At 39.5% G+C, this 25,971-nt stretch overlaps 4 protein-coding genes and 1 long non-coding RNA gene across 5 annotated transcripts in view; 3 read left to right on the top strand and 2 right to left on the bottom strand.

Moving 5' to 3' along the window:
• Positions 1-2,145, top strand: part of coasy (CoA synthase) — a 9,562-nt gene extending 7,417 nt beyond the window's left edge. Inside the window, exons 6-10 of the mRNA XM_008436968.2 lie at positions 116-180; positions 271-355; positions 681-778; positions 1,347-1,493; positions 1,579-2,145. Of these exons, the coding sequence (XP_008435190.1) occupies positions 116-180; positions 271-355; positions 681-778; positions 1,347-1,493; positions 1,579-1,617 (434 nt within the window). The 3' untranslated portion in view covers positions 1,618-2,145. The remainder of the gene's footprint in view (positions 1-115; positions 181-270; positions 356-680; positions 779-1,346; positions 1,494-1,578) is intronic.
• LOC103481492 (myosin light chain kinase, smooth muscle-like) lies at positions 2,058-14,077 on the bottom strand. Its single transcript, XM_008436969.2, has 18 exons — positions 13,958-14,077; positions 13,405-13,821; positions 11,200-11,346; positions 10,327-10,485; positions 10,106-10,225; positions 9,755-9,799; positions 9,512-9,642; positions 9,272-9,428; positions 7,982-8,290; positions 7,808-7,904; positions 6,924-7,127; positions 6,623-6,840; positions 5,238-5,361; positions 4,816-4,968; positions 4,537-4,666; positions 4,318-4,399; positions 4,040-4,180; positions 2,058-3,074 (listed from the first exon to the last, which is right to left on the bottom strand). Exons 2-18 carry the CDS (start codon positions 13,553-13,555, stop codon positions 2,869-2,871), a joined length of 2,574 nt encoding a protein of 857 aa, XP_008435191.1. The 5' UTR covers positions 13,556-13,821; positions 13,958-14,077; the 3' UTR covers positions 2,058-2,868.
• A 4,210-nt stretch (positions 14,078-18,287) lies between these two features.
• Positions 18,288-22,384, bottom strand: LOC103481489 (uncharacterized). Its single transcript, XR_536310.2, has 3 exons — positions 21,984-22,384; positions 21,835-21,890; positions 18,288-18,554 (listed from the first exon to the last, which is right to left on the bottom strand). It is a non-coding gene; the product is annotated as an uncharacterized LOC103481489 (long non-coding RNA).
• LOC103481490 (CD63 antigen-like) lies at positions 18,569-23,021 on the top strand. Its single transcript, XM_008436967.2, has 7 exons — positions 18,569-19,607; positions 20,855-21,043; positions 21,150-21,224; positions 21,409-21,513; positions 21,808-21,945; positions 22,028-22,111; positions 22,429-23,021. The coding sequence occupies exons 1-7, from the start codon at positions 19,551-19,553 to the stop codon at positions 22,498-22,500; spliced, it is 720 nt and encodes a 239-aa protein (XP_008435189.1). The 5' UTR covers positions 18,569-19,550; the 3' UTR covers positions 22,501-23,021.
• Positions 23,022-23,210: 189 nt separating this feature from the next.
• pus3 (pseudouridylate synthase 3) lies at positions 23,211-25,970 on the top strand (the record flags this gene model as incomplete). The annotated part of the gene is made up of 6 exons (XM_008437580.2): positions 23,211-23,322; positions 23,607-24,015; positions 24,733-25,010; positions 25,084-25,267; positions 25,353-25,462; positions 25,928-25,970. Coding segments are annotated over exons 2-6 (1,023 nt in total), but the record flags the coding sequence as incomplete, so codon positions are not given.
• Between the last annotated feature and the right edge of the window lies 1 nt (position 25,971).

The following is a 25,971-nucleotide window of genomic DNA, read 5'->3' as shown; positions in this document are numbered from 1 at the left end:
CTTTTGTTTTGTTATTACTGAGTTATTTGAGTTTTTAAAAGTAAAGAATGTCAACTTGGGAGAAATGTCGCTTCSAGAGTTTCTTTAACCCTTTTCTCTGTTTCATTTCTTGCAGAAATTCTGAATGAGGACAAAACCATCAACCGGCGAGTTTTAGCATCAAAAGTATTTGGGAACCAGGTATTTCATCACCGGATGTGTCGCATCGCAATTCTCTGCAAAGTACAGCTGTTCTTTTGTAACTGACTTAAAGGTGATGTTTGTTTTCAGGCGCGGTTAAAATGTCTGACCGACATTGTGTGGCCTGAGATTGCAATTCTGGTCAAGCAAGCAGTAAACCAAGCCAGGAAAGAAGGTGTTGAATTATTGAAGCTGCTCAGTGTTTCTGTCTGATTGAAGCTGGTTTTCGTATYTTTGCTCTCTTGAATCCTTTTATTAAAAACCGAATCATTCTTAGGTTCGTGCTTTTGTTGTGATCTTCTGCTAGAATCAGTTTGACAGAAACTTTTATAACAAAAATGTGAGAAGCTGGAACAAAAAATGCTAAAGTTAATGTATAGAGTTAATGTGAATGTTTTATCCCAACAACAAACTTTAATTGCGTGTTGCACGCATTTGTCACGTTTTCAGCCACAGTATGGTCTTGTYCCTAAAATAATTTCTTCTTTGTTGGTTTTTAGGTAGGAGGGTTTGTGTGGTTGATGCGGCTGTTCTTCTGGAGGCCGGCTGGATAGACTTGTTCCACGAGGTTTGGGTCATCATCATTCCTGAGGAGGAGGTGATGATTTCTTACCGGCATCCTCAGTGACACAAATGGAAGCAGCACTTATACAGACTTTAATAGCTGAGATACAGTTTCACATATGACTGAGAATCTGTGGCAAAACTTAGGATTCCTGACCAGAAGCTCTACATCCAAATGGACTGACCTTGAGCACATTTGAAAAGATAAATTGGCAAACATTTAGAATCTAGATGAACAAAGCTTTAGCTAAAGGTTTGTCTGCAGAGATTTATAGATTTGTAGAAGAAGTTGAAACTGTATATATTGAAGTCTGTTTCTTGTTGTCATGCGACAAAATGGGAAAAATTTCAAAAGACAAATACTTTTTCAAGGACCAAAAGCCATTAAACATTCRGTTTGAACATTTCATGCATTATGTTTTAATATGCGGTAACCTTGGTAACCTTTTGTTTCTTTTACACAATGCCACTAGAGTGCACCAGAGTTTCTAAACTTATCTTTGCTAAAACAACTGACGCTTTTTTTTTTTTTTTTTTTTAAACTTATCTTTGCTAAAACAACTGACGCTTTTTTTTTTTTTTTTTTTGGCGATTCTTTCCAGGCCGTGACAAGAATAACCRAACGGGACGGGGTCAGCAAAGAAGATGCCCTGCGCAGGCTGCAGAGTCAGTGGCCAAGCAGCAAACAAGTCAAGCATGCTAACGTAGTGCTGAGCACTCTGTGGGAGCCWGAGGTCACCCAGAAACAGGTCAGACACTCATCATCACGTCAGTCATTTCATGAAGCAGTTGCATGTAATTTAAATGGACTTTTTTTTTATTATTTTTTTAAAGGTACTTAAAGCTTGGAATCTCCTTCAGAAGAGAATCTAGAAGACAGAGCGACGATAGAAAACATCTCTGGATTGCATCAGCTTTCACTTGTGGAGAGAAAACGCAGAAGGAAGTGTGTGTGTGTATGCGTGCGTGCGTGTGTGTGTGTGTGTGTGTGCCAGTGACCAATCCACCGGAGGAAACACTGCCTTAAACAAAACGTGAGGACAGTCATCATGCATCTCTAGCTAACCAAGCAGCCTCCCTCACTTTATTCAAGAACCCAGTGCCTGAGCCTCTGCAGAGGTTTTTAAGTGTCATTTCATGTCCAAGATGCTTAATTTAAGGATGAATGTGAGAAAGTCAACTTGGAAGCGAAGATAATTTAGATTTTAAATGAGTAACCAGTGAGGTTTAGGTCAGATTTTTTTTAAAGTTGTCTTTAAATGATCAGTGAACATTACATATTTCAACATTAGTGTTCTTGGCTGTATCCAATGTTAATACTATAAATTRCTAAGGTGTTTTATAGTTCAGAAATATGTGGACGCTAATTTGTAAATAAATACTTATTTCACAAATAGGCATYACTTAAAGTCTCATTGAACTTTGTAATTATTTTCCAGAAAGGAGAAATTGTTAAAATGTTTGGGGAAACTGGAGCGGATTCTCCGAGATCCAATCTGTTAATCAGCGCATCCGTTTGGTCTGAAGGGACAGAAAAATTGTTTATATTTAAACAAGTCTGTGTCTAATAAATTGAAGTTTACAAAAAAAAGTATAGAAATCTTGTAATTTGGGCATTCTTGGTTCTTGAATCTCAATTTTGCTTTTATTGTACGTTATTTTACTACATCATACAACACTGAAATACATTTTCTATCAAGTAAAGTTTTCCTCATTCATTTGGACAAACTTGCAGCAGAACTTTACATGTTAAGCCTTCTAAGTGTTGTACACATTTAATGAACCAGGTTGTGTTGTTTAAGAGTCTTTATTTTAGTGCTTTTATAAAACTTTTGTAAACAATATTGTAATATACAAATGCATCTGTAATGCCATTTATAAAATTCAGATTAGGTCTTGCATTGTTTTACCTTTTTGCTTTAAAAAAAATACACATTTCAACCATATCCGAGGAATAGAAAGTGTGAATCTCTAGCAGTGAGTGTTAAAAAAATCTTTCCTTTTAACAGAACGGCACCGCTGTCATGCAACACATTTGTGACTTCAGCCATTTGTGTCCTCCAAAAATTAAACAAGTGTCCATGTGGCGGCCTAAACAAATCAAATCTACTAGTGCACATTCTCTCACAGTTCGACTTTCAGCTTTGCGGAGCACATCGCCTCCCCRAGCTCGTTTTGGGCTCTGCACACGTAAATCCCGGAGTCAGAGAGCGCCAGATCAGCCACAACCAAAGAGCAGAGGCCGTCAACGTCCYGCTGCAGCCTCACTCTGCTCGAGTCGCTCACCGGCTCCTCGCCACGAAGCCACTTCACCTCAGGTTGTGGGTAACCTGTGATTTGGGGGAAAAAAACAAAAACGATTAAACTTTTTGTTTCCTGGTTTTATGCAGCAGGGCAAATATCTATTAGTTTCTTAATTGATTTCATACTGAAATTGAAAACGACCCAACATCTTTTGTTCCAACTCTTCAGGCCTCTGTTAGGATGGTAAATGTCAACTCTATTAAAAGTGTTTGTCATTGTATAGCTGCGTTCCAGTCAGAGATGTTGCTGCTCATTAAAAACCTGTTTTGCACCTATAAGACGCATCACTGACGACTTCTAAAGTTCCTATATAATTGAGCCACTTATGCAGAAAACRGTCTGAATTGCAAAACACAATTTTGTGTTCAAATGGAGTCTTCAGGGTAAAAAACTTTTGTGTTCATAAAATTCAGATGTGCTATGGATCGTCTTTGAGGTTTTGTTTTAGGAAGGTTGAAGTCTGCTTGTGTCCTGCTTTAACTTTCCATTAGCACCACTCCCCTGTCAGAATTTGAGCCAGTTTCAAAAAGACATTTGGAGAAATAAACAGATTTAGAGGAACTCTTCAAAAAAAAAAAAAAATACTGACCCTAATTAAATTACCCAGTTCTATCTGAATACTAACTTCAACATCCACATTTAGCATCAAAACACAAACCAAGGCATCATTCTACAGCTTTTAAGTACCTTCTATCTTTTGCTGCCTAACTTTTTAAAAWATCTGTTTTGGATCTGTGACTTTTATTTWTKTTTTTTTTAGATGAGTAGTTTTCGAATGGTAGAAGTCAGCTTTTGGTTTGTTCTTACTTTTACAGCATCAAATCCACCCTGAGTTTTTCCATAGTTTGGTTGTTTGGAGACCTAATTCTCATTCCCACTTTAAAAGAATGCTGTCCAACACACAATTCGCATCAAGTATCTCATTCTCTGCCGTTTTGCTCCTTGAGAACCTATTTTGGATCTATAAAGAGCATCAATGCTCCGTCAGTACCGTCAACCAGGCATGTCAGCTGAGCGGTCTCTCCCTGGTGAAGGGTGACGTCCTTCAGGGCCTGCTGGAAGTGCGGCTCAGTCTGCAGCTGCTTGTCCAGCGACTGGATGGCCTCCTCTGCCTCGTGGCTCCACACTGGCTCTGAATGGACGGACACAACGGAAACAAGGCCGCGGTGATCAGAGGAGTGTAAACTTGAAGTGACAGCCCCCCCAACTGYGAGTCATTTGGCGTTTGTGAGGAGATCTGGGACGAAAGAAGGCATTTGTGTCCGTTACCCTCYGAGAAGCTGCCAGGAGAATCCGGCTTGCTGGTGAGGTTAGCCATCCGGTTCAAGGCCAAGACAGCTTGGCCAGTTTTCTGTAGGGTGAAAGGAGAAACGGTGACTCATGACCAACGCCGCTCGCAGCCAGGCTTTGAGTTTGTAGGCTTAAACTAAAAAYTCCTCAGAGGAGACATGTTTAGAAAATGTGTCGTCTGTCTGGCTCTGGGTCTACCTTCCACTTGCGTCTGGCGAGGAAGCGCTTCATCTTCTCTTTATTCAGAGACTTGGTTGCTCTGCGGGTCAGAGGGGTGAAGGAAGCCATCCAGGAGTGGGCGAGGGCCTCTGTGCACGACAGCCTAGATCTTTTATCAAAAACGGGCAGATATTGAGCAGTGACAATCGTCAGCGCTTTACCTTCATTCTTCAGTCAAGCGCAAAATACTCCTTTTAGCCGTTTTGCCGTCAGCATCAGCTGAACATGTGATCATCTGAAAACATAAGGCAGACCAACCTTCGGTCTTTCTTCAACAGGGAGCTGATGAAGTCCTTTGCCTCATCAGAAATGTCCTCAAAACTTTCCGGGTCGAACTCAAAGCTGGCTGCTGTCACCAGAGCTAAAGTCTCGGCGTCGTTGTTTCCCTGGAAGGGAGATTCTCCGCTGAGCCTGGATCACAGACGGTGAAAAAACAGGCTCAGACAAGCTCGCCTTGCAGGGTAGCCATTATTTTYCTGTGGCCCACATTTCTACTTAGAAGAAAGTAAGTAGTTTAAAACTGATGACACAAGACGGTGTCCTCTCTCAGCAGGTTCTGCTCCTGTTGAGAGAGAGAACCAGCAGATGGTGCCAAATCTGCACCTATTCAGACACTTTGCGCCGCAAGCTTTTGAAGAAGACGTTCAAATTCAAAAGATCACCGCCAAAGTTCAGCTTACAAGATGAAGCAGATGACGCCGATGCTCCACATGTCGGTCTCCAGTCCGACCGACTCGTAGTTGATCACCTCGGGAGCAACGAACTCTGGAGTGCCGTGCATCACCATCAGAGGTTTACCCTCCTCTACAGGAGGAGAGAAAACAAAAAATGATTTACAAAGAGTCATTCCTCATGTTAGGACCTCCTTTAACGTTCACCGTTTTGCAACAGCATTCATTCTCCCTAAACTCAGGAGGAAGTATTTGTCGACATGACAAATGATGAGAAATACTTGGAAGAAGGTTAGTGTGCTCAGAGGAGATCAACATGGGGCAGAATTTAAGTTTATTTATAAAGCACGTTAAAAAAAGTAACTCAATGCTGAGGGATGCTTTTCTTTAGCAGTGACTGAGAAGCTGAGTTGAAGAAAAAAAAATTAGTAGGGCTAAATAAGAGTCATTTCTTGAAGAAAACAAGACGCTGCCAAAGATCCAGCAGGACAATGACCTTAATCATACAGTGGATGATTTAGATCAAAGTTTGTTCATCTGGTGGAGTGTCTCTTCTGCAAGGCGCCGTACATACGAGAGGAACATAAACATCAATTTTTACRTTTTAGACGTTTTCAGCAGAATAATTTAAGATTTGATCCAACAAGAGAGTCTCTAATTGTCTCTACAGAGAACAAGGTACTTTCATTCCATTTTCCTGAAATAGTTTCACTCCGTCATCTATAAAAAGACTTGTTGTGACATAACTGCTGTTGTAGAAATCTAGCCATTTGAGACACCCTGATTTTATCTTTGGCATGCAGTCAAGGCTGTTCTCTTCCAAAGCTGCACATATAAAGGATACTAAAATATTTGACAGTGTTTTATANAAAACAAGACGCTGCCAAAGATCCAGCAGGACAATGACCTTAATCATACAGTGGATGATTTAGATCAAAGTTTGTTCATCTGGTGGAGTGTCTCTTCTGCAAGGCGCCGTACATACGAGAGGAACATAAACATCAATTTTTACRTTTTAGACGTTTTCAGCAGAATAATTTAAGATTTGATCCAACAAGAGAGTCTCTAATTGTCTCTACAGAGAACAAGGTACTTTCATTCCATTTTCCTGAAATAGTTTCACTCYGTCATCTATAAAAAGACTTGTTGYGACATAACTGCTGTTGTAGAAATCTAGCCATTTGAGACACCCTGATTTTATCTTTGGCATGCAGTCAAGGCTGTTCTCTTCCAAAGCTGCACATATAAAGGATACTAAAATATTTGACAGTGTTTTATATGTTAAAAACAACACTATTTTATGTGTGATATATAAAGTTGACATTTATCTGAAAATAGAAGAGATATTAAAAATGTACTTATTAGATCATCTTCACTGTATTGCTCACATTTACCTAGCTCCCTGGCCAAACCAAAGTCAATTAACTTGATCTGCGTGCCGGATGTGTCCACGCAGACGATGTTCTCCGGTTTGAGGTCCAGGTGGATGATGTTCTGCTTGTGCACGTACTGCATGCCCTCCAGGATCTGCCGCACGTAGCGAGCGCTGGTGAGTTCTGTGTGCTCAAAGTTTTCGTCCACGATGCGTTCAAAGAGTTCCCCGCCGGCGACGCTGGGAAGACAAAAAAAAAAAACAAACAACTCAAGGGCCCGGTGGTGCGGATGTGAAGCAATCACCAGATAAGGATGACTTACTACTCCATGACCATGGCCAACTCCGGACRAGTTTCGTACGCAGCCCGACACTGGACTATCTTTGGGTGGTGAAGCTTGTTCATTATTTGAATCTCTTTGCGAGCTTCTGCCTTGGCGTTGGCGGTCCGGGCTCGGTAGAACTTGGCTGCAAACTCTTTGCCAGTCTCTTTGTCGGTCACTCGGTACACCTGTCCGAACTTCCCACTGGAATAATGAAAAGTGAGATTGTAATGGGAAAATTTCGTTTTTAGCCTCATTTCATTTTTGATGGAACTGATGATACTTTTCAACCATTTATTTACTGATTATATCTGCTGTGTTTTTGTATTTCTRCAAGATGTGTTTTCCATTAAAGAAGTTTCAAGATAATGTTTTCCGCAGCTGTGACACTATAAGAGACCTGAAGACATCTTGGGTAAAATGCTTGATCTGGTTATTGTCTTAAAAGACTTATGTGTGGAATGTAGTTTGTACCCCTGTTTGACCTGAACCCAGGAGTAACTGACAAAAGAATTAGAAGTTTCTCTTGAAATCCTTATCGGCTCTTTCCTGCCATGAAAATAGTCCCCTTAAAGAGGTGAGGGACGGTTCATGAGGTTCATAAGGATTGTCTATGTGGTCCATTTGGCAATAGAGATAAGATCAAACTTTGGGTGAGTCTTTTCCTTGCAGTGACTGTGATGTGTCTGTGTTCAGTGAGACGTGTCTTCGAACGCTTTTGTCTTTGAATAGAGAAATGTAAAGACARAGATGAATCTTTCTCTTATTATTGAAACAGATTCTCGTTCTTTGATCAATGAAATCTCCATAACAAGATCAAGCAGCATTATGAATGGCCTTCATGCATGAATTAATGCCAACGAGGAAGAAAAAYGCATACGTACACCCCAAGCTTCTCGTGCACATTGTAGTGATCCTTGACGTTGTGTTTGGTGTCAATAGTCACGGTCACATAGGAGCCAGGCTCATCTTTGTTTTCCTCTTTAAGCAAAAACAAAGAGTCAGTTTTCAATCTGAACAGACACTTCTTCTATCAACAGTACCAGCACATTACTCACTTGAGGTCGCCATCTTGATGTACGGAGACTCCTGGCTCGGGTCGCTGGTACCTGCGACGTTCCAGGCTCTAACCCTGAACTTGTACCGTCCCAGAGGCTCCAAACCTGAGCAAATTTGGCTCGAGGTGTTCTTACACCTACTTATTTTAGTCCAGCTTCCAGGCTCTTTGGGGCCGTCTTGAAGGGCCTCTACAATGTAACCCAACACGGCTGTGCCTCCGTCGTAGCAGGGGCCCGTCCAGGACAGAACCAAGGATTGGGTCGAGATCCTGGAAGCAACAGGCTGGGACGATGGGGGAGTGGGTCGGTCTGAAAAGCAGAGAGGATTTTTCTAAGTAAATAWACATCACACCACTGGGGTGGCAGCAAATGAACATTTRCATCTCAAAGTTAAACTGTTGAGCATAAATGAGTAGAAAAAAGGATTTGAGTGAATCTGACAAAAGCAATATTGGGCTGGCAGGTTGTCAGGGTCAGTGTACCTCCAAAAATGCATGTCTTGTGGGTCCTCCCCGCCCCATAATCTGTATTTGTTAGTATCCATCAGAAGAGGTCAGAAGGAGGAAAAGTAGGGAACTGGTATCACAAATGTTCACCTATGCGGTCCAATCCAACAGATGAGTTACTCCAGCTCAAACTGCAGACGAAGCAGACACTGGTTCTGGTAGAAAAGTGTTGGAACCCTGCATTGCTGTTTGTTGCTCAAGGGGCTTGGTAGCTGGAGACCAATCAGAGTACATATGCTAACCACTCTGGAGGTGCCCTCAATGAAGAAGCACCAGAACTTGACCAACAGAAGGAAGAGATTTGGTTTATAATTTTTTTTTCTTTTAAATCACTTGATTTTCCCAGTACTTTCCCAATACTGCTAACCTGGGCAGCACATGGTACCAGGACATACCATGGGGATCAAACAACCCATCACATGCAGTATGATGCTGTGGGTTTGACACATATGGTTGCGTATCGTGAACATCTTTTCAAGTAAACCATATTTTTTGATGACTGGAACCTCTTTCTACAGATGGCTTAGAGTCGACCAAATATCCCAACCCAATCCTTATCCGTAAAGGCAACCCCTCTCCAATCACAGAACGATTTTCTGCCAATATCTTGGTACCAGATATCACAGCACATCTTCACTGGAGTCAGGACAGACCGTTTGGCTAGCAAAAAGGGGGGGACAAAGGCCCATTTTATGTTTTTGTTGAATTCTCTGCGTCTCTACCGTATAAATATTCATCAAATGTTTGTATTTATTCATGTAAAACATTAGATRTCCAATCCCACCTATGACACTGAGCGACACCGTGTGCTGAGCGGAGCCGTGTCTGTTTCGGACAACCACAGTGTACGAGCCCGTGTCTTCTGGAGTGGCTTCAGAGACCTCCAAACTGCTCTGGGTCTTCTCGTTCTTCACGGTCACCCTGGAGCCTCCTGACACCACCTGGAGAAGGAAAAGGTCGGTTTTAGAGTCTGAAAGCACAGATTTGGGTTCACCACAATTATCTGAGTCTATAGCAGTTTTACTTTGGCTCTGTTGTAAATCCAGCAACAGGCCACGGGAAGAGASCTGCTCTTGAACACACAGCGTAGCCGAGCCTTCTGACCCACACAGACCTCCACCTTTTCTGGTGGGTCTACAAACTTCACTGGAGGACCTGAATCCAACATAAAATCAGGTTAGAAAACACCCAACATTTCAGCAGGATTTGGACTCAAACAATGGAAAMTGACAGAGCTCAGCTGCTTACTTGTAAATGTCACACTTACCTTTGCTCGGGGGAGCTTTTGTTTGAAGTCTGCAGTCTCTGATAACTGTGGAGAATAAAGAAGTAGGTGGACTTACAGTTAGGTGTCATGATAGGTGAATTTGAAGAGAAACCAACCAATCAYRAAGCAGCAGTCATGAGTGGTTGCAGAAGCAAACAAARCACTGAATCAATCAGCCAGAATTAGATCTTTCCTGACCAGATGGGTAAATTTGGCCTCCACTTGTGAGTACTGCTTATTGAGATTTATGTCATATGAGAAGATAAAACAAAATAAAATGAAAGTGTTTCATGCTCTTAAAACAGTTAGATTTTAAATGAAGAAAAACAAAAAAACAAGTTAATAATCTACCTTGATCTCTTTCTTTATGTTGCCGTTCCCCGTTAGTGTTTTCACAAGACTCTGATTCCGATGAGACATTGTTGTGCGGCTCATGGTTGCTTGATGTGGGGATTTCCTTTGTTCCGGCCTCTTTTGTAAAACACAGTGACATGGATTTTGTGTAAATAATTCTCCTCAACGGACTCGTACTGATTGATACTGGTCCTACTGGTCCTCATATTTTTTTTTACCTTGACCTTTAATATGTAACAGAGCGCTGCTGGCTGCCTTTCCRGCACTGTTTTCGGCCACACAGGTGTAATCGCCAGCATGTCCGCTTGAACACTGAGTCAGGGTCAGACTGGCAACGCTATTTTTAAAGGAAGTTCTACCTGCAGTTACACCAACACCTAAGTAAAAAGAAGGATATGTCTAATTTAAACACTGGAAAATGCAGAAAAATTCCATCCTTTACTTTAATCACATTTACCAACAGGAAAATATTCCACTTGTTGTTCAACATGCTAGTACCAACAAAAAAAAACTTCAGCGTTTTTCTCAAACAAACAGAAAGAGGAYGATCTTTGACCTTCTCTCCAGAATGTCTTACTATCTTTTTTCATAGGTTTTCTGCAGGRTTTAGCTTTGGAGACAGAAAAAMCCCACAGAGGAYGGCAGATTTTGTGTSTGTCGGCTCAATTCTGTGCAGATTTGGCCATATGTTTCGGATTATTTGCCTTTCAGATTTTTCAGAAGCCACAARGTACTTTCTTTAACATTTCAGAAAGAGTTTATGAAGCCACMTGCTAACAAGTTATACTTGCACCACCAGAAAACAGGAAGTCATGGATTACTCATACAAAGTTCCTWAAGATAATGATCAACTTAAAATTGTTAAAGAATRCATTTCAAAAAAGGCTTTAARCRCATTTTAAAGGYRCTAATGAGTTTAGCAACACTTATTACTCAACATATGTTGACTACACAACTTACACTCAAATTAAAGRCTATRTTTTTCAAAGGTTTTTRGTGTTTAGAGCAATAAATAAAGGTTTTTAAAAAAWWTTCAGGGATGCCAATAATTGTGGAGGATGTGTATCATTTTGAAACATTGCATCACTCACCATTGTGCAGCCAGGAAACATTCAGCGGCTGAGTTCCTGTAATAACACCCTGAAACGTAACRTYGCCTCCGATGCAGACYGAGCAATCCCTGATCGATTCCTTAAACTTGGGTACTTCCAAACTCTGAGTCGTTCCTTGTTTGACACCTTTGAMGAAAAGCAGATACTTCAGCATGTTGAGTCATGTTTTACTTTTTGTTTTTCACTGACTAACCAGGAGGAACCAGCTCATCTAYGTCCTAATGTATCAGGGGTTTTTTTAAGGTCTCTATATCTAGCAAAGTAGATGCCTGAAGAGATTACACCTYCATAACAGCCGATCAAAATGTTTGCAATGTTGCAGAGGTTATTATTTAGAGATCTGAAACTAATGTAAATATTCAGTTGGATTAATTATCTCTGACATTACAGTGCTGGTYTTTAAAGTGTGGGAGTTTTTCAAGGTGTTTACAAGGTTTTCCCCACAGATGTACAGATTGACTGATGTTGGAATGTGGAACAGGGTGGGCAATGGGTGGTCACTGGCRGATAAAGGAGGAATTTCACTCTGTTAAAGCTCGTGTATGTTTAGTGAAGAATGCGGGTGGGGGGGATGTCGCATGTTTGACTAAAACCATGTTGGAATTTAGCTGAAAACAGACCTTGATGCTTCTCTTCTCTTCCTGGAAATCCTCAACATACCTGCTTTTACTTTAAGCTTAAAGTACCGGCAGGAAGTTTAGTGGGTTGGAGAAATGAAGAGTCACAAATTCCTTTCCACATGTGGCACTGGTTAAGCTGATTTTTTTTTTTTTTTTTTTTTTTAATGCTAGTGATTTAATCAAATACAAACACAATTTTAACTTAATTATTTTTAACATTTTTGGAAACATATCACAAAAGATTTGGGCCTGCAAATTGTAGGGTCGTGAACGTGTTTTATCACCATGCTGCATCGAATCTTCTTTTAAGGAGACTCTGTAAATGTTTAGGAACAGAGACGACCAAATGTTTACTCTTGAGTAATAGGTCTGGACTCCAGGCGTCTCTTTTTAGTCCCAAACTCTTGGCGTTTTAATAGATGCAGGCTGTCATCTATCGTAATAAGCAGAGCAGAGTTCAAGTATCTCACAGATGTACAAGTTATGCAATGTGGGGGAAAAGACGTGCAAGAGAACCCTCATGGATTGTGAACAAAAATGTAATAATTTTAATTATATTCATTTTTTCTTAAGTTAACTCAGGAATAAAGCAGATTAACAACATTTGGTCTCCGATACTTTTCAAAAGTAATGAGAACCTTTAAATTTTATCACACTATAATCACAAACATCAGTGCATTTCATAGTCCAACAAACACATCTGCATAAGCACAAAGTGGAAAGAAAATTGTGCATCATTTACTAAAATCTAACAAAAATCTGAAATGTGTGGCATGCATTTATGTTTGCCACCAACTTTTGCAGCAGCTACGGCCTCAGGTTTTTGGGGGTATGTCTCTACCAGTTTTGCCAATCTAGAAACTCCTTCAGATTGGATGAAGAACATCTGTGAGCATCAATATTCTTACCAAAGATCCTCAATTGGACTTAGGTCTGGACTTTGACTGGGCCATTCTAATATACGACTGCTTCAATCTAAGCCGTTCCACTGTAGCTCTACCTGCATATATTTAGGATCGTTGCTCTGCTGGAAGTTAAGACACATATTTGGACTATTTTTTTGTTTTGTTTTGCTAATAGGGTGATTTTGGAAGACAGAAAAATAAAGCAAATGAACCACATTTTTAGATTATATTTGTAACAAATGTACAAAACTTTCACTTTGACTTCACAATTATGCACTAATTTCTGTTGGTCTTCCTTCTGGATCTTTAAAGATTCTCTTTAATTTAGAAAATGTTATCATTAAAATCCTTAAAACATCTAAACAGTTAAAATACAGTGGCATTTCTCTTATGCACCCCAAGTTTTAAAAACATAAGTGGCATCCTAAATTTAAAATAAGCTACTATACATATATTTTTTATAAAACAACGTAAAATTTGCAGCTTTTCTTTGTATTGAATCAAAAGTATTCGGCCATTCTTGTTTTGGGCTTGTTCCGTCATTGAACAGATAGATGTTTCAGTTTGACAGATGATTATAAAATTGTCTCACTACAAGCTGTTAGAAAAAAAGCTTTGAAAGCTGAACTTTTTTTTTTTACAGTGTACTGAGATTTTACCTGTTGCAGATGAACATCTGAGCTTGTTGTTTCCTGTTATTGTCCTGCTTGTGGAGTCCAGTCCATTCTGTTTCTGCTTCCCTCCCTGAGGCTTGAGGACCATCCGGAAGGTGGATATGTACGTCTTCGGCTTCTTATCGTCCTTGTCCATCTTTCAGTCAGAACAAGAAGTCACCGGCTGTTGCACATCTGTGAGTCCTGCTCTTTCCCCTGAGGGTTTTGGTTTGATCTCCTCACTTTAAAAGCTCAAAGTGAAAGTTGGGTGCAACGTCACAGCTCTGTCTGTATTCGCACATCTTCAGAGAGGAACCTCTGTTTTCTCTCTGCCCCACACAAGTACATGTGCAGGAAACAGGCAGATTTATCGGGAAGGCCAATCAAAAACACAGATGTCCAGCCCCCGCTGGCCCTTCTGTGCTGAAAAATAGGGACGGGAAGAGTAAGAGAAGGAAGTGAGTGGGTGAGGGAAAGCATTCAACCTGAAGACAAACCGATAGCAACAAGATGGGGAAAGAATAAGGAATCAGAAAAAGAGAATTAAGAGCAAAATTACCTCTAAATAAGGTTCCCTCGTTCAAATCCAATCTCTGCTGTCAGCTCGTCTCTGCCATTGTACTTTTTGTCCTTCTCCCTGTAAACACTCAACAAAGCGTTGCGTGAGCTGTTGTAACAGAGTCGCAGTGAGGAAACAAGAAGAGCCAGTAGAGCAACTATGTCAAAGCCTTTATTCTACTGTGTAGTGAGGAAATATCTACAAAAATCTCTGAAATGCCTTTTAGTCTGATCGCAGGAGTAAAAGTGGAGAGCAGGGATGATGTGACCTCAGAGGTTTGCCTTGAAAACAAAGGGCCTTTTTTTTTTTTTTTTGCAAATTATATTCAAATAGATGCTTTCAAGGTGTGTCTTAAGTTACCTTGTGAACATGTTTTTGCCACAGGCTACCTTTATCTAGTCTCAGTATTCAAATGATGTTCATAGTGCCTGGAAGACTTTTTCCTGACCCTTCAATTTTTTTTTTTTTTTTTTACATTTTGTCACATTACAACCACTAACTTCAACGTATTTTATTGGATTTTTGTTTTGACAAACTCACACAACGTGGGCCGCATCCTTTCTTTTTTATATTTTTGCAAATAAAAATCTTAAAAGTGTGGTGTGCATTTGTTGACCTTCACACTTATTCATTTATTTATTTCAAACAGACAAAAGCAAGAAAGAAAAAAATGTAAACAAATGATCATGCCCACTGACATTCAGTGTTACGTTATCCGTTTGAAAAGGAGYAGGTAGAAAATATGAGATCTTATTTCCTGCTCCTCTCATCAACTTATAAACATTTAAATCTCCAAACACCAAATAAACTTAAATTATTTCCACATTACAGAACACTTAAATCTCACATTCTCATCTTTAAAAATACAATTATCTATGCATTGTTAATATCAATAGCATTTTTGGTCTTTGAAACACTCTTATACATCTCATACAACATATTTCCCAATAAACTCCTTTTTAAACATTTTTTTTAAGCAGGTCTATATTTGTACTTTGTTTTGAACTCATCATTCAGTCTATTTTTAAAAAATGTCCTAGTTCTCTTAAATTATAACCCCCTTCTCTGTCACAAAACGTATTTTGTGTATTGTTGATGGTTTCTTACTTTAAACATGAATTGCACGGTTTTAAATTATGTTGCAAGATCCCAGAATTTCAGTATTTTTGATTTAAGAATAAAAGGTTTCTGCGCTAAAGTCTTCAGTCATATTTTATTTCTTTGTTCTATCTCCAAATGGACACATTTTCTTGTTGTGGTGGCAAATCAGACATGCAGCATCAAATTATGTTGGTTCTTTGTTGAGGTTTTAATGTTAAAGAGGGAAAACAGCTGAGCAAAAAACMATGACAAGGGGCCATTATGTAACCCATCTGTGAGCCATTTTTCAACCCACATGAGCCCCATATGTTAATGTTCACAGTGTTAAGACTAAACGAAAAAATATACTTAAAGTGTTTTTAATAAGTAACTTATTGATTCAGTTTAACTACAAAAAACACTAGCAAATGTTGACACATCTGCTTCCCAATAGATGTGATGTTTGGAGCGAAATACAAGTAAAAACATGTCAGAAAACTTCTAGGCTGCCAGCTGTGTGTGTGGAGGGGGAGGCGGGGGGAGTAGGTGGTACCATGTAGCAGCTGGTCATCATTTACTTCAGACAGCAAACATGTCGCCTCGCATCAAAACACACTGATGGATGGACGGAGCAGCCCGAGGAACGATGAAGCCGACATGAAATCAGTCTCTGCAGCTCTGCACAGCGTCGTAAAACCTCGGCTCTGCTCAGTTTTGGATGCCTCATTAATCAGGCTCACATATCTTAACCATAAACAAACCCAATGAAATCTGCTGGAGAAATATGTTAATTTCAGGAGCCATCTCGCACAAATACAAACAGAAACGCTCCGCTGTTCCTTTCATGTTCAAAAGTGAGCTGTTTGAGTTTTCCCCTGTTTCTCTCATTGTTTCAGGAGGTTTTGATGATTGTCTTTGCGAAAACAGATCTGCGATAAAGTTTGTCAATTACGTTTTTCCTGTATCTTGTTGATCAGTCGAAGGTTTGAATAAAGAATCTATCTATCCTGCAGTTTATGTATTTCCCGGTCTACTGGCAGGGAGATAAATGCCAAAAATGTGTGTATCTGCATCCAGAAATTTACACTAAACTGCTTTTCTGGGCCGCTCCACTCATTTCATCACTAAAAAAGGATTTTTTAAAAATTTAGTAAATTGTTGCTTTCAAGTGCTTTGTGCTTTGACGGGAATCATGCTTATCACATGAAAACATTTCAAAGTTTTGACCAATTMTTTTGGAATTCCAAACAGGAAAAGCATTGCAGCGTGGGAAGGACACAGTCCTTTCTGAGCGCTGAGTGCTCCAACTATGGCAATGATTTCACTTCCTGTTCTCATGGAGTCCTTCAAAGACTCTCTGTAAGTCATTATCCGTCTCATTTCCAGAAAATCGCTCCAACTCTTGGGGACTCCACAATAGTCCATCAGTCCAAGACAATGAAACAAAGTGTAGACTTTATGTGAGGGATGTGTCCTTGTATCTGCAAGGTAACTGACTCAAGGCAGCAAAGTGCGCCCCCTTGTGGAGGACCTTTCACTCTGGATGTGGTGTCCAAGGTTTTTGACCCGAGTGAAGTTGGTCCCCCCCACCTTCTTCAAATCAGACAAAATTGGTGTCAAACATTTGTGTTACGTTTGTGCAGCAAAAATGTTCGTTTGTRCCATCGTCATTTTAAAGATATAAAGAAATGTTTCTAGAGGTCATGAAAGGTCAACCATCCCAACCAATCAGTCAACTCGACTACGTTTGTGCTGTGTTTTTGCTGCACAAACGTAGCCGAGTTGACTGGCACCTGTTTTGTTTGATTTCATAAAAGTGGTGGGGCTGGTTGACCTTTTGACCTCATTAATATCTTCAAAGCCAAAGCGGCACAAACCAAAAAATTTCTGCACAGACGTAGCACAAACCTTTGACACCAATTTTGTCTGATTTGAAGAAGTTGGGGTTGGGGGGCAACTTTGTTATGAGGGCCAAAGTCATTACATCGAAAGCATTTGGGGCAGCAAGAATATTACTGTTTTATATATAATACTTTTAAAACAAACTTTTCATGTCTGTTTTTTTATTTATCTGCTCAATCATAAACTGAACAATTTCATTTTTATTAAGCTTAACAAAATAGTAGGATCTTTGTAGAAAACAAATCTGCAAGTTATTGTAGATGCAAAACATAAGAAAGACCCAGTTTGTAATTTTTTTTATTGTTTTCTTTAAGTAAGATTTGTTTTTGAGAAGAAGTAAGTTTGTGGTTCAAAAATAAGATGAATGCAAACACTTAATAAATGGGAATCCATTTTTTGTACCTCAGATTTTTTTAAGACGTTATTAAAGGTGTCCATCTGCATCAACCGACCACCATTTGCTGATCAGATTTGCTCCATTCTTAACTGAGCTTCCCAAAAGCCTTCAAAATGGCCCCCAGGGCACATTTTGTAATAGCTGATGTTCTGCACGATGCATTGGAAAATTGTTATAGCTGATGCAGCCTATACTGCAACTATCTTAAGTGATATTGTTTTTAGCTGTTGTGTAATTTTCTATGCATGCAATCTGATAAAACTTAAAAGAGTTGGGAAGGAGAAGATTACAGACAAAAATCTCATGAGTTTACACAAAGGCCTTGTTTTGCCGCTAATGAGTCTCTCTACACAACTTTGTATTTGGCCTCTGCTTTTTGGGATCAAATTCCTGAATTGGCTAAGGACGAATCTGTTTAGGATAAACAAACTCCCCATTTAAAATGGAGACTGATGTAATTCACTAGTTGAGAGGAAACAGTTTTTCCTACCAGTTGTGGTCTCCTCTAGAGTTACCATGGGCCGCTTCTGATTGGATGTCAATGTTTACAGTATAGAATATTATTTTATCATCAAATTTTCTTAAAACCAATCCATAATTTTATCCATCGCCTGTCTGTTCCTTGGTCATCATGAAGCTGTTTGCACTAATGTTTTCTAACAAATATCTGAGGATGTCACATAAGAGCCGAGAGTAAATTACACACAAGTGGACTTAAATTTCTATTTGAAAAACATGAAAAAACATATATCACTTCGGATTACTTCATGTAATGATGATCTACTTTATATTTGTCCACCACATAAAATTACACTAACATTCTTAACTTGCAGTTGCAATGTAACAAAATACTGTATTTTTCGGACTATAAGCGCTACTTTTTCCACGCTTACTTGCTACAAAGTAAAAAAAGAAAAAAAAACTGAGAAACTTCCTCCAGGAGAAGTGATTTATTTATTTATTTTTTTGCCAGAAGTTGTGGTCCCCTCTAAGGCTACTGTGCCTGGCTTACGCTCTGAGAAAAATCAGGAAAAGAACAGTGAGGAGATTGAAGCATAAGAAGATCTGCAGAACAAAGAAAATCCAGGGAACCCCGAAGCAATTTCAGATGGAGACTGCTGTGTTCAGGCCGGAGGCCTCGAGTCTTTTCCAGACTGTGGAGTCGGACCAGGTTTCCTGCAGATGCTCAGGAGCCAAATGCTGGAGAAAGAGTTTAAGCTGTGGCAAAGAGAAAAAAATCCCATGTTTTCTGAAGAAAACACATTTATTGCAAAGTTTCTACAATGCCAAATCTTATAAATATGATGTAACAGATCCAACATCTGGCCATTAGACTGGATTAGAACCCGACCTTTTCTTGACACTAAGCAAAGTATCACAAAGAAAAATCACAAAGAATCCATAACAAGTCATTTATTTCAAGACTTTTGGTCACATTTTTAGTAATTTTGAAGGTACCTGTATGTTAGATGGCAACAGTTTAGGTAACAACACATTTGTTGTTGTCAGGCATGCCTGGGAAAAAAATTATTTGCCATCCGACCATCACAAATGTAAACTTGTGAAGTTGGATAGGATTTGAACAGGAACCATTTCYTTTGGCTAAATCAGATTAAGGTTGAGCATTTCAGGAACAAACCCTCCAACTGATGTGATAGAAAAGATGAAAAACTGGAAAACCCCCTCGTGTTAAACACAGTAGARGATCTGTTATGCTGTGGGCCTCTTTCTCCTCCATTAGAACCTTGTTATGAACTTTTTTAATATTCTTATGTTCTTAGAAAGTGAAAGAATTTGCTTATAGTTTTATATTTCTGTCCGATGATGTCTCTCGATACATAAATTACTATTGCTCTAAGTTAAGTAACTACTTTGTACTTCTGCCTCAYAACAATAAATTGAAGGAGTACTGCTCTTAGTTGAGTACAATTTTTTTCTCCTAAATGGTTCACCAAAGACAACCAGCAAGATTTCAAATGAGCAGCTTCTTTAGTTCATRTTGCGTGATGCTACAATGCAAATATATTAAATGAGTCCTGCCTTTTGATCAGATACGACTGTTAAAATGTAATCAAGCCACTTCTCATTTTCTTACAGCTGAACGATAGACGCACATTTGCAGCTCAGATAGACTGTGAGCTGCTGTCGACTGAGGAGCCTCTAAAGCTTTTCCGTTATTTCAGATCAAGGCAACGTAGAGCTGATTGWTTCACAATGTGTTCTTTCTGCAGCATCAAATGTTGGTTCGTTTTCTTCAACGGCATCTTCTTGGTGAGTGCTGCCAACAATGTTGCTTTTCAAGAATAGGGTTAGGAGACACGCTGGTCAAATTTATTAATATACAAAGTAATCATAAAAAAGATACGAGTTAGCAGGGAGAAACGAAAGCTTGCATTTTTTAAGTGACAAGCATGTCATATTTAACAGGAAAAATTATGAGAGTGCACCATATGTCTAGTAAATACAGCACTGGAAGMATAGATCTCGACAGCCACTTCCTCTGAGGAAGTTCTTAAAAAGATGAAAACGCTACGTTGAAAAGAAGAGCTCTTCTGTCATTTCTCATAAAACATAAGAATATTATTCCAGGTCTCATGGTTTTCTATAAATGAACAAAGCRTAGGGGACAGAATTCAGAAATTATTTAGCGTAGTTACTTGTTCTCTTCACAGTCAGTTAAATTGACAGGACAGACCAAGCTTAATTAAAAAGTCCCAAATTAATAACTTGAAGACAGAGTATAAGCTTGTAATCCTTTTTGATTTCAGTGTAACTTTGTACAATTTAACAGATAAGTTATCTATTTTCTGGGYTCTTTGTCACTTGATCTTTATGACTTTGGGAAACTTCTTCCATGTCTTTCTATGAACACCATAGCATATGGAAACAGGTTTAATTTAAATAATAAATTTCTCACAMATTGAGAAAACTTTGGATTAGTCATAGCTTTAACACAAATGTCATATTTTGATATAAGGAATATTATATAATGTGACAAAAATCTCAGTCAAAGAGTATTTTGGTTACACTTAAGATTTATTTTCATTCTTGGAGCTTTAGGAAATGTTATAGTCTAAAAAAGATTTTTTTTTATAAAAAAAAAAAATGAAGTCATGTTTTTATTGGCTGCCTAACATGACAGCTTCTGATTGGCTAATCAGTCTGCCATGACATCTCCTCCCCTCAGAAGAGCAAAAGAACATTTTTGCGTTTATTTGTGCTTAATTTATCAATAAAGTAGTGCATAGTGAGAATGACAATAAATTTAATTTCWAATTTTTCTCTTCCAATAATCCTGAGATTATTRTTGATTCTAGCTCTACAAAATACATCCTAAAAAAAATATGCAAAAATCTTCAGATTCTTCAGTTTTTTTCATAGATTACTCAATAAAACGTTAAWATAATACATTTTTCAGATTGAAATTTGATAGATTAAGAAATTGACTAGATCATGAGTGTTAGCGCAGCTKAATATTGCAACAGCAGCATTCTTAGGTGTTTCATTTTGTCCTTCAGGCWTCYGGGGTCGCCCTCATCACGATCGGAGCTCTYCAGTACTCAACCTACTCGCAGATCGGCACTTTTGCAGGGAGCGGCTTGTCCAAAATYGCCATCGTCCTAATTGCAGTGGGCGCCGTCATCACCCTTGTGTCCATTTTGGGACATTGTGGGGCATTCCTGAATAATTCTTCCATGGTGTCTTGTGTATGTACAAAATATTCCAGCAATAGCTTTAAAACTGTCTTTGTTAAATGGGACTCAAGTTTATCTAAAAAGACCATTATTTTGTCTGTGTTTCTTGGTGGATTAGTTCATCTGCATCCTGATAATCATCGTCCTTTTGGAGATATTTACAGGAGCTGCTTTTTATATATTTCGCAGCAGGGTGAGGCAATTTAATCCTTCCTTCAGGAAACTATTTTTACATCAAAGTAAAAAAAAAAAACCTGAAGGGTGGATCTGAAGACATATTTAATATCATATTATTTAAAAAAAACATGATACTACTTTAAATAAAACTAATTGCTTGTGCCGTCATGGGTTTGTGTTGATCTGACTTTTTTCTGCAGACTGCCCTTCTGCAGATGAACAGCGGGATCAACACCCAAGCTCGTGCCGCGGTCTACGAATACAGCCCAAAGGACAGACACGCCATCAACAGGATTCAGGAAAAGGTGATCAACAACAATGGGARAAACACAATAGAAATTACCTCTATTGTCTTTCTCTGAGCAGCAGCAAAGTGAAAAACAAAAAAATTAGTAAAAATTTGGCTGTTGATCACATGACTTGAGTGAAAAGTGTTTCCACTGCAGTTTGCAAAATACAATGATTTCAATACGGCTGAAAAACCACCTTCTCCCAGTGCATGCAGACTGTTCCTTTCTTTTTCAAAACTGACTGTTATTTAGGCGTTTAGGATGTAACTTCTAACTTTTAACCTTTCTCTACTTTAACTTTCGCTGCAGTTCAGCTGCTGCGGCGCCGACACTTACACCGACTGGTCCAGAAGTGTGGGCTGGGGAAACCATGAAGCCGTGCCAGATTCCTGCTGCCCGGAGAAGAGAGAAGGCTGTGGTCATGACAAGGATAAAGCTCACAAAAAGGTCTGCTCTGCTGAGATATTTCAGCTTAAGAGTCTAACCACGTTTCTGAGGACAAACGGTTAAACTCTGTCTTCTTCCTCAGGGGTGTATCTCAGCTATAAAGCTCTTTCTGTTGAAGAATCTGGTGTGGGTCGGCGGCGTTTGCATCGCTCTTGGAATCACAGAGGTAAACTGCTTTCAGGTTTTAATAACACGCCAGAAACCTTAAATTATACTAAAATGTATTCATTAAAAGCCAGAATGTGAATCAAAGGAAGGCTTTACATCTCCCCTTGGGAAAATGCACGAAAGAAGCACATGWTTAGACGCTGCATTTATGGAGCAAATGTAAATTTTMCCTGGTAGGATTCTGCAAAAATCTGACTCCATTCTTACTCAGGCAAATTCAAAGTCAGCTATGTTATCTTAAAAGCTAAAGCAACTCCTTAGRTATGCCACATTATTTTCTTCCCAGCGTCTAACTCCATCTTTTACCCGTTGCAGGTGTTTGGAGTGATAGTCGGAGTGTGCCTCTGTCTGGACATTAAACGCAAAAATTATGAGAACGTCGACTAATTCATCATCACAACCATCTTCACACAWCAACAAACAAACTAATAAACTTGTTTGACCATAATATATATTTTTGTTTCATGTGATAATATGCTCAAAAACATTCATTCTCCTTACTTAAATATCTTCAGTCAATAAAGAGTCTAAAAAAGAAAATGTTCTTAAACTGATTACCTGTTAGTTCTTTCTAAGAACAGAGCTCAAATCAATAGGTTATACAGGTTAAAGGTTATTGGCTCTTTGAATTAATCCATTCATATGATGAATTAGCCTACTTAGCAAAATAATGATGGATGGTGGAAGCAAGTCASAGTTGATGGGGAMGATATCTGAGTTAAATGCAGAGCAATATTGGAAGAAAATTTGTTCAATAATAATAAATAATGCACACATAACAAAGTACTTGATTAAAAAAAACATGGACTATGTGTAAAAAGCATATATTTTCTGAACTGTACAGTAAGAAAAACACTGAAAGATTAGGCTAACAGTTTAGCGTAGAGCAGGCTAACTTCAAAGAATAAATCTCCATGGTAACAAATGTCATTGTTTTAGGGACACTAAATCAATGAAAGTTTAGATCTGGAACATCCCAAAAAAAAATCCCACCTTAATCTCCTACCTCRGTTTCATCAAACAGCTCCCTGCCCTACTCCTTTTTCTGGTAGTTTCRTTGTGAACTACACTTCCCAGAGTCCTATGCGGCCTGAACGTCCGCTTGCTAAAGTTGTCCGACTCCATGTTAGCAGCAACACGGACAGTAGCGTGCTCGTTACAGCAAGCCAAAKATTTGATGGAAAGTGGAGATTTAACGGGAGCATAAAGGTAAATTTGTAGAGGTAAAAGTTAGAGCTTGTGTTAAACTTCTTAAATCCTGTTTCTATACCTTTTATATTAAGCTAGCAGCCTTGTAGCAATTCTGAACTGCGAATGAACTTTGAAGTAGGTTTTTTTTTTTTAACAACTTGATTCAGTAAATCACATTAAATGTCAGCAGTATATTTTCTTCATGTTAAATCCCAACATTCCAATTTTATCTGTTTTAATATTTGGAAGCCTAATAATAGTTTTACGCGAATGTATGTTTCGTTTTTTGTCYATCTATCCAGCATGTCAGGTGATTTAATTCAAAGGATAAAGCTCTTGGAAGATGAACTGGAAAAGCTCMGGTCCCAGCTGAAGGAAAGTGCTSGAGGAGACATGGGAATAAATTCCTGTTCACCCCCAAGTGAAAGCTCAGACTTCATGATGTCTGATGGGAACACAAGAAGCAACAAGAAGAAGTCAGGCAAGGAGCGCCCCTTTGACTTTCACTCACACCCCCGGCGCCATGTGGCTCTGAAGCTGGCTTACCTGGGCTGGGCCTACCAGGGCTTCGCTGTTCAGGAGAACACGGACAACACGGTGGAGGCCAGGCTGTTTGAAGCGCTGCTGAAGACACGGCTGATTCAGGACCGACAGAGCTCCAACTATCACCGCTGTGGTCGAACTGAYAAAGGAGTCAGTGCTTTTTCTCAAGTGAGTTTAACGTGATGAAAATCAGTCCTCCWGATGCCTTCTAAAAGGTATACATACCMATTTATTTTAAACATMATTTATTCAGTTCTTTAAAGGTGACGGACAAACACAAAATGGATTTGTAATTCTTCTACAAATGAGACACGCCACCCCACAACTCAACGTTTACACTCACATCTGAAAATGGTTGCAAACAAATGCGGTTGTGTTGCAAACACAACCGCATTTGTTTTGCCTTTGAAAAGCATCAGCAGAGCCTCCTGCACAATTGGCAAGAATGCAGCAAGTGGTTTCTGTATGGCGAGTCAACAACAAAACACTTGTCTTTTCCAGCAGCCATTCTACAGCGGTAAAACCAGCTGATCGGGAAATACTTGGGTTGCTAGGTAACGGCGTAGTGCCCATCAATTGTGACTCACCAATCGGGAGGTTTTTAAAAATGCTTATTTTCCAGATGCCACAAAACATCARCTTATTGCCAAAAAACTGCTGGGAGGTTTTATTTAAACACTTGGCTGTTTTTARAAGCAGTAGAGACCCACATGGAACTATAAAAATGTGCAAAAAGTGAATTTTGCCTGATAGGTCTCCTTTAAAGTTTGTCATTGTAAAATGACAAGATGTGGAAAACTTCAAGGCGTAATAATTATTTAAACGCTGCTGTGTGTCTTCTGTATGGGCTTTAACTAAATGATAATCGATCTCTCCACGCCCCAGGTTATAACCATTGAYCTGCGCTCCTCCCAGTTTTGTGGAGGACTTGGCGTCACCCTCCCTGAAAATCTCGATCTCKGCACCAAATCGAAAGYTTCCACCTCTGAGCTTCCGTACGTGAAGATGCTGAACAGGGTTTTGCCGCAGGACATTCGGATCTTGGACTGGGCAGCCGCAGAGCAAGGTTTCAGTGCGCGTTTCGACTGCCAGTCCCGCACGTACCGCTACTACTTCCCCCGAGGGTCGTTGGATGTAGAGCTCATGGCAGACGCTGCGAAAAGGTGAGTGTAAAACTGTAAATGCTGATTTCRCCCCATAATTTTTCTAATGTAAAGATCTTTTGGTGATCAACAGATATGAAGGGACGCACGACTTTCGCAACCTGTGCAAAATGGACGTGGGGAACGGGGTCCTGCAGTTTGAGAGGACCATCTTGTCGGCCTCAGTCAGGCCTTTGCAGCCCCAGCAGGTTTCCAGCGCAGAGCGATATGATCTGTTTGTGTTTGAGATCAAAGGATTAGCCTTCCTTTACCACCAGGTGATAAGAGCTTAACACTCAGGAGAAGCCGGTGCATCCCTTTAAGTAGGGGGTAATTTGCAACTAACCATATGCTCTGCTGCAGGTTCGTTGCATGATGGCGGTGCTTCTTTTGATAGGACAGAAGCTGGAAGCTCCGGAGATAATCAATCAACTCCTGGATGTTGAGAAAAACCCCAGAAAGCCTCAATACAGGTGACAAAATGGTGACCTGTTGGCACTTAGGCTGCTTTTTGCTGGTACAAAGAAGAATTAAGGTTATTGAAGTACCTTAATTTTTTTTAATCATCAGAAAAAGTTCAGGAGCTCTTCTTTATTGAACCGGAAACAAGATCAAACTAACAATGTTTTAGAATAGAAGAATAGCCGTAACCTTTATTAAGTAGGATAGCAAGAGAACCCCCCACACCACCACCAGAAATAAATAAATAAAACCCATCTAAGATTATGTTTTTCATCTGGAGATATTTAAAAAAAAAAACATCCTGCTGAACCTTTGAAGCCAGGCCTGAAGAGAACCTTGGTAGAAGCGCGAGCCTCTCCTTTGTGATCCAATAAGCTTGCTGTAGAGCCACCACTCCTCCTCTGMAGCAAATAAAGACAGCAGAGGCGACTTTTAACAGGAGATGATTTGCATAGGTTTGTTTTTCTGGCTTGCAGCATGGCAGTGGACTACCCTCTGGTTCTGTACGACTGCCACTTCG

This window comes from Poecilia reticulata, linkage group LG19 (genome assembly GCF_000633615.1).
Source record: "Poecilia reticulata strain Guanapo linkage group LG19, Guppy_female_1.0+MT, whole genome shotgun sequence".
In the NCBI taxonomy this organism is placed as follows: domain Eukaryota; kingdom Metazoa; phylum Chordata; class Actinopteri; order Cyprinodontiformes; family Poeciliidae; genus Poecilia; species Poecilia reticulata.
This window is presented reverse-complemented; position numbering and strand designations above follow the sequence as displayed.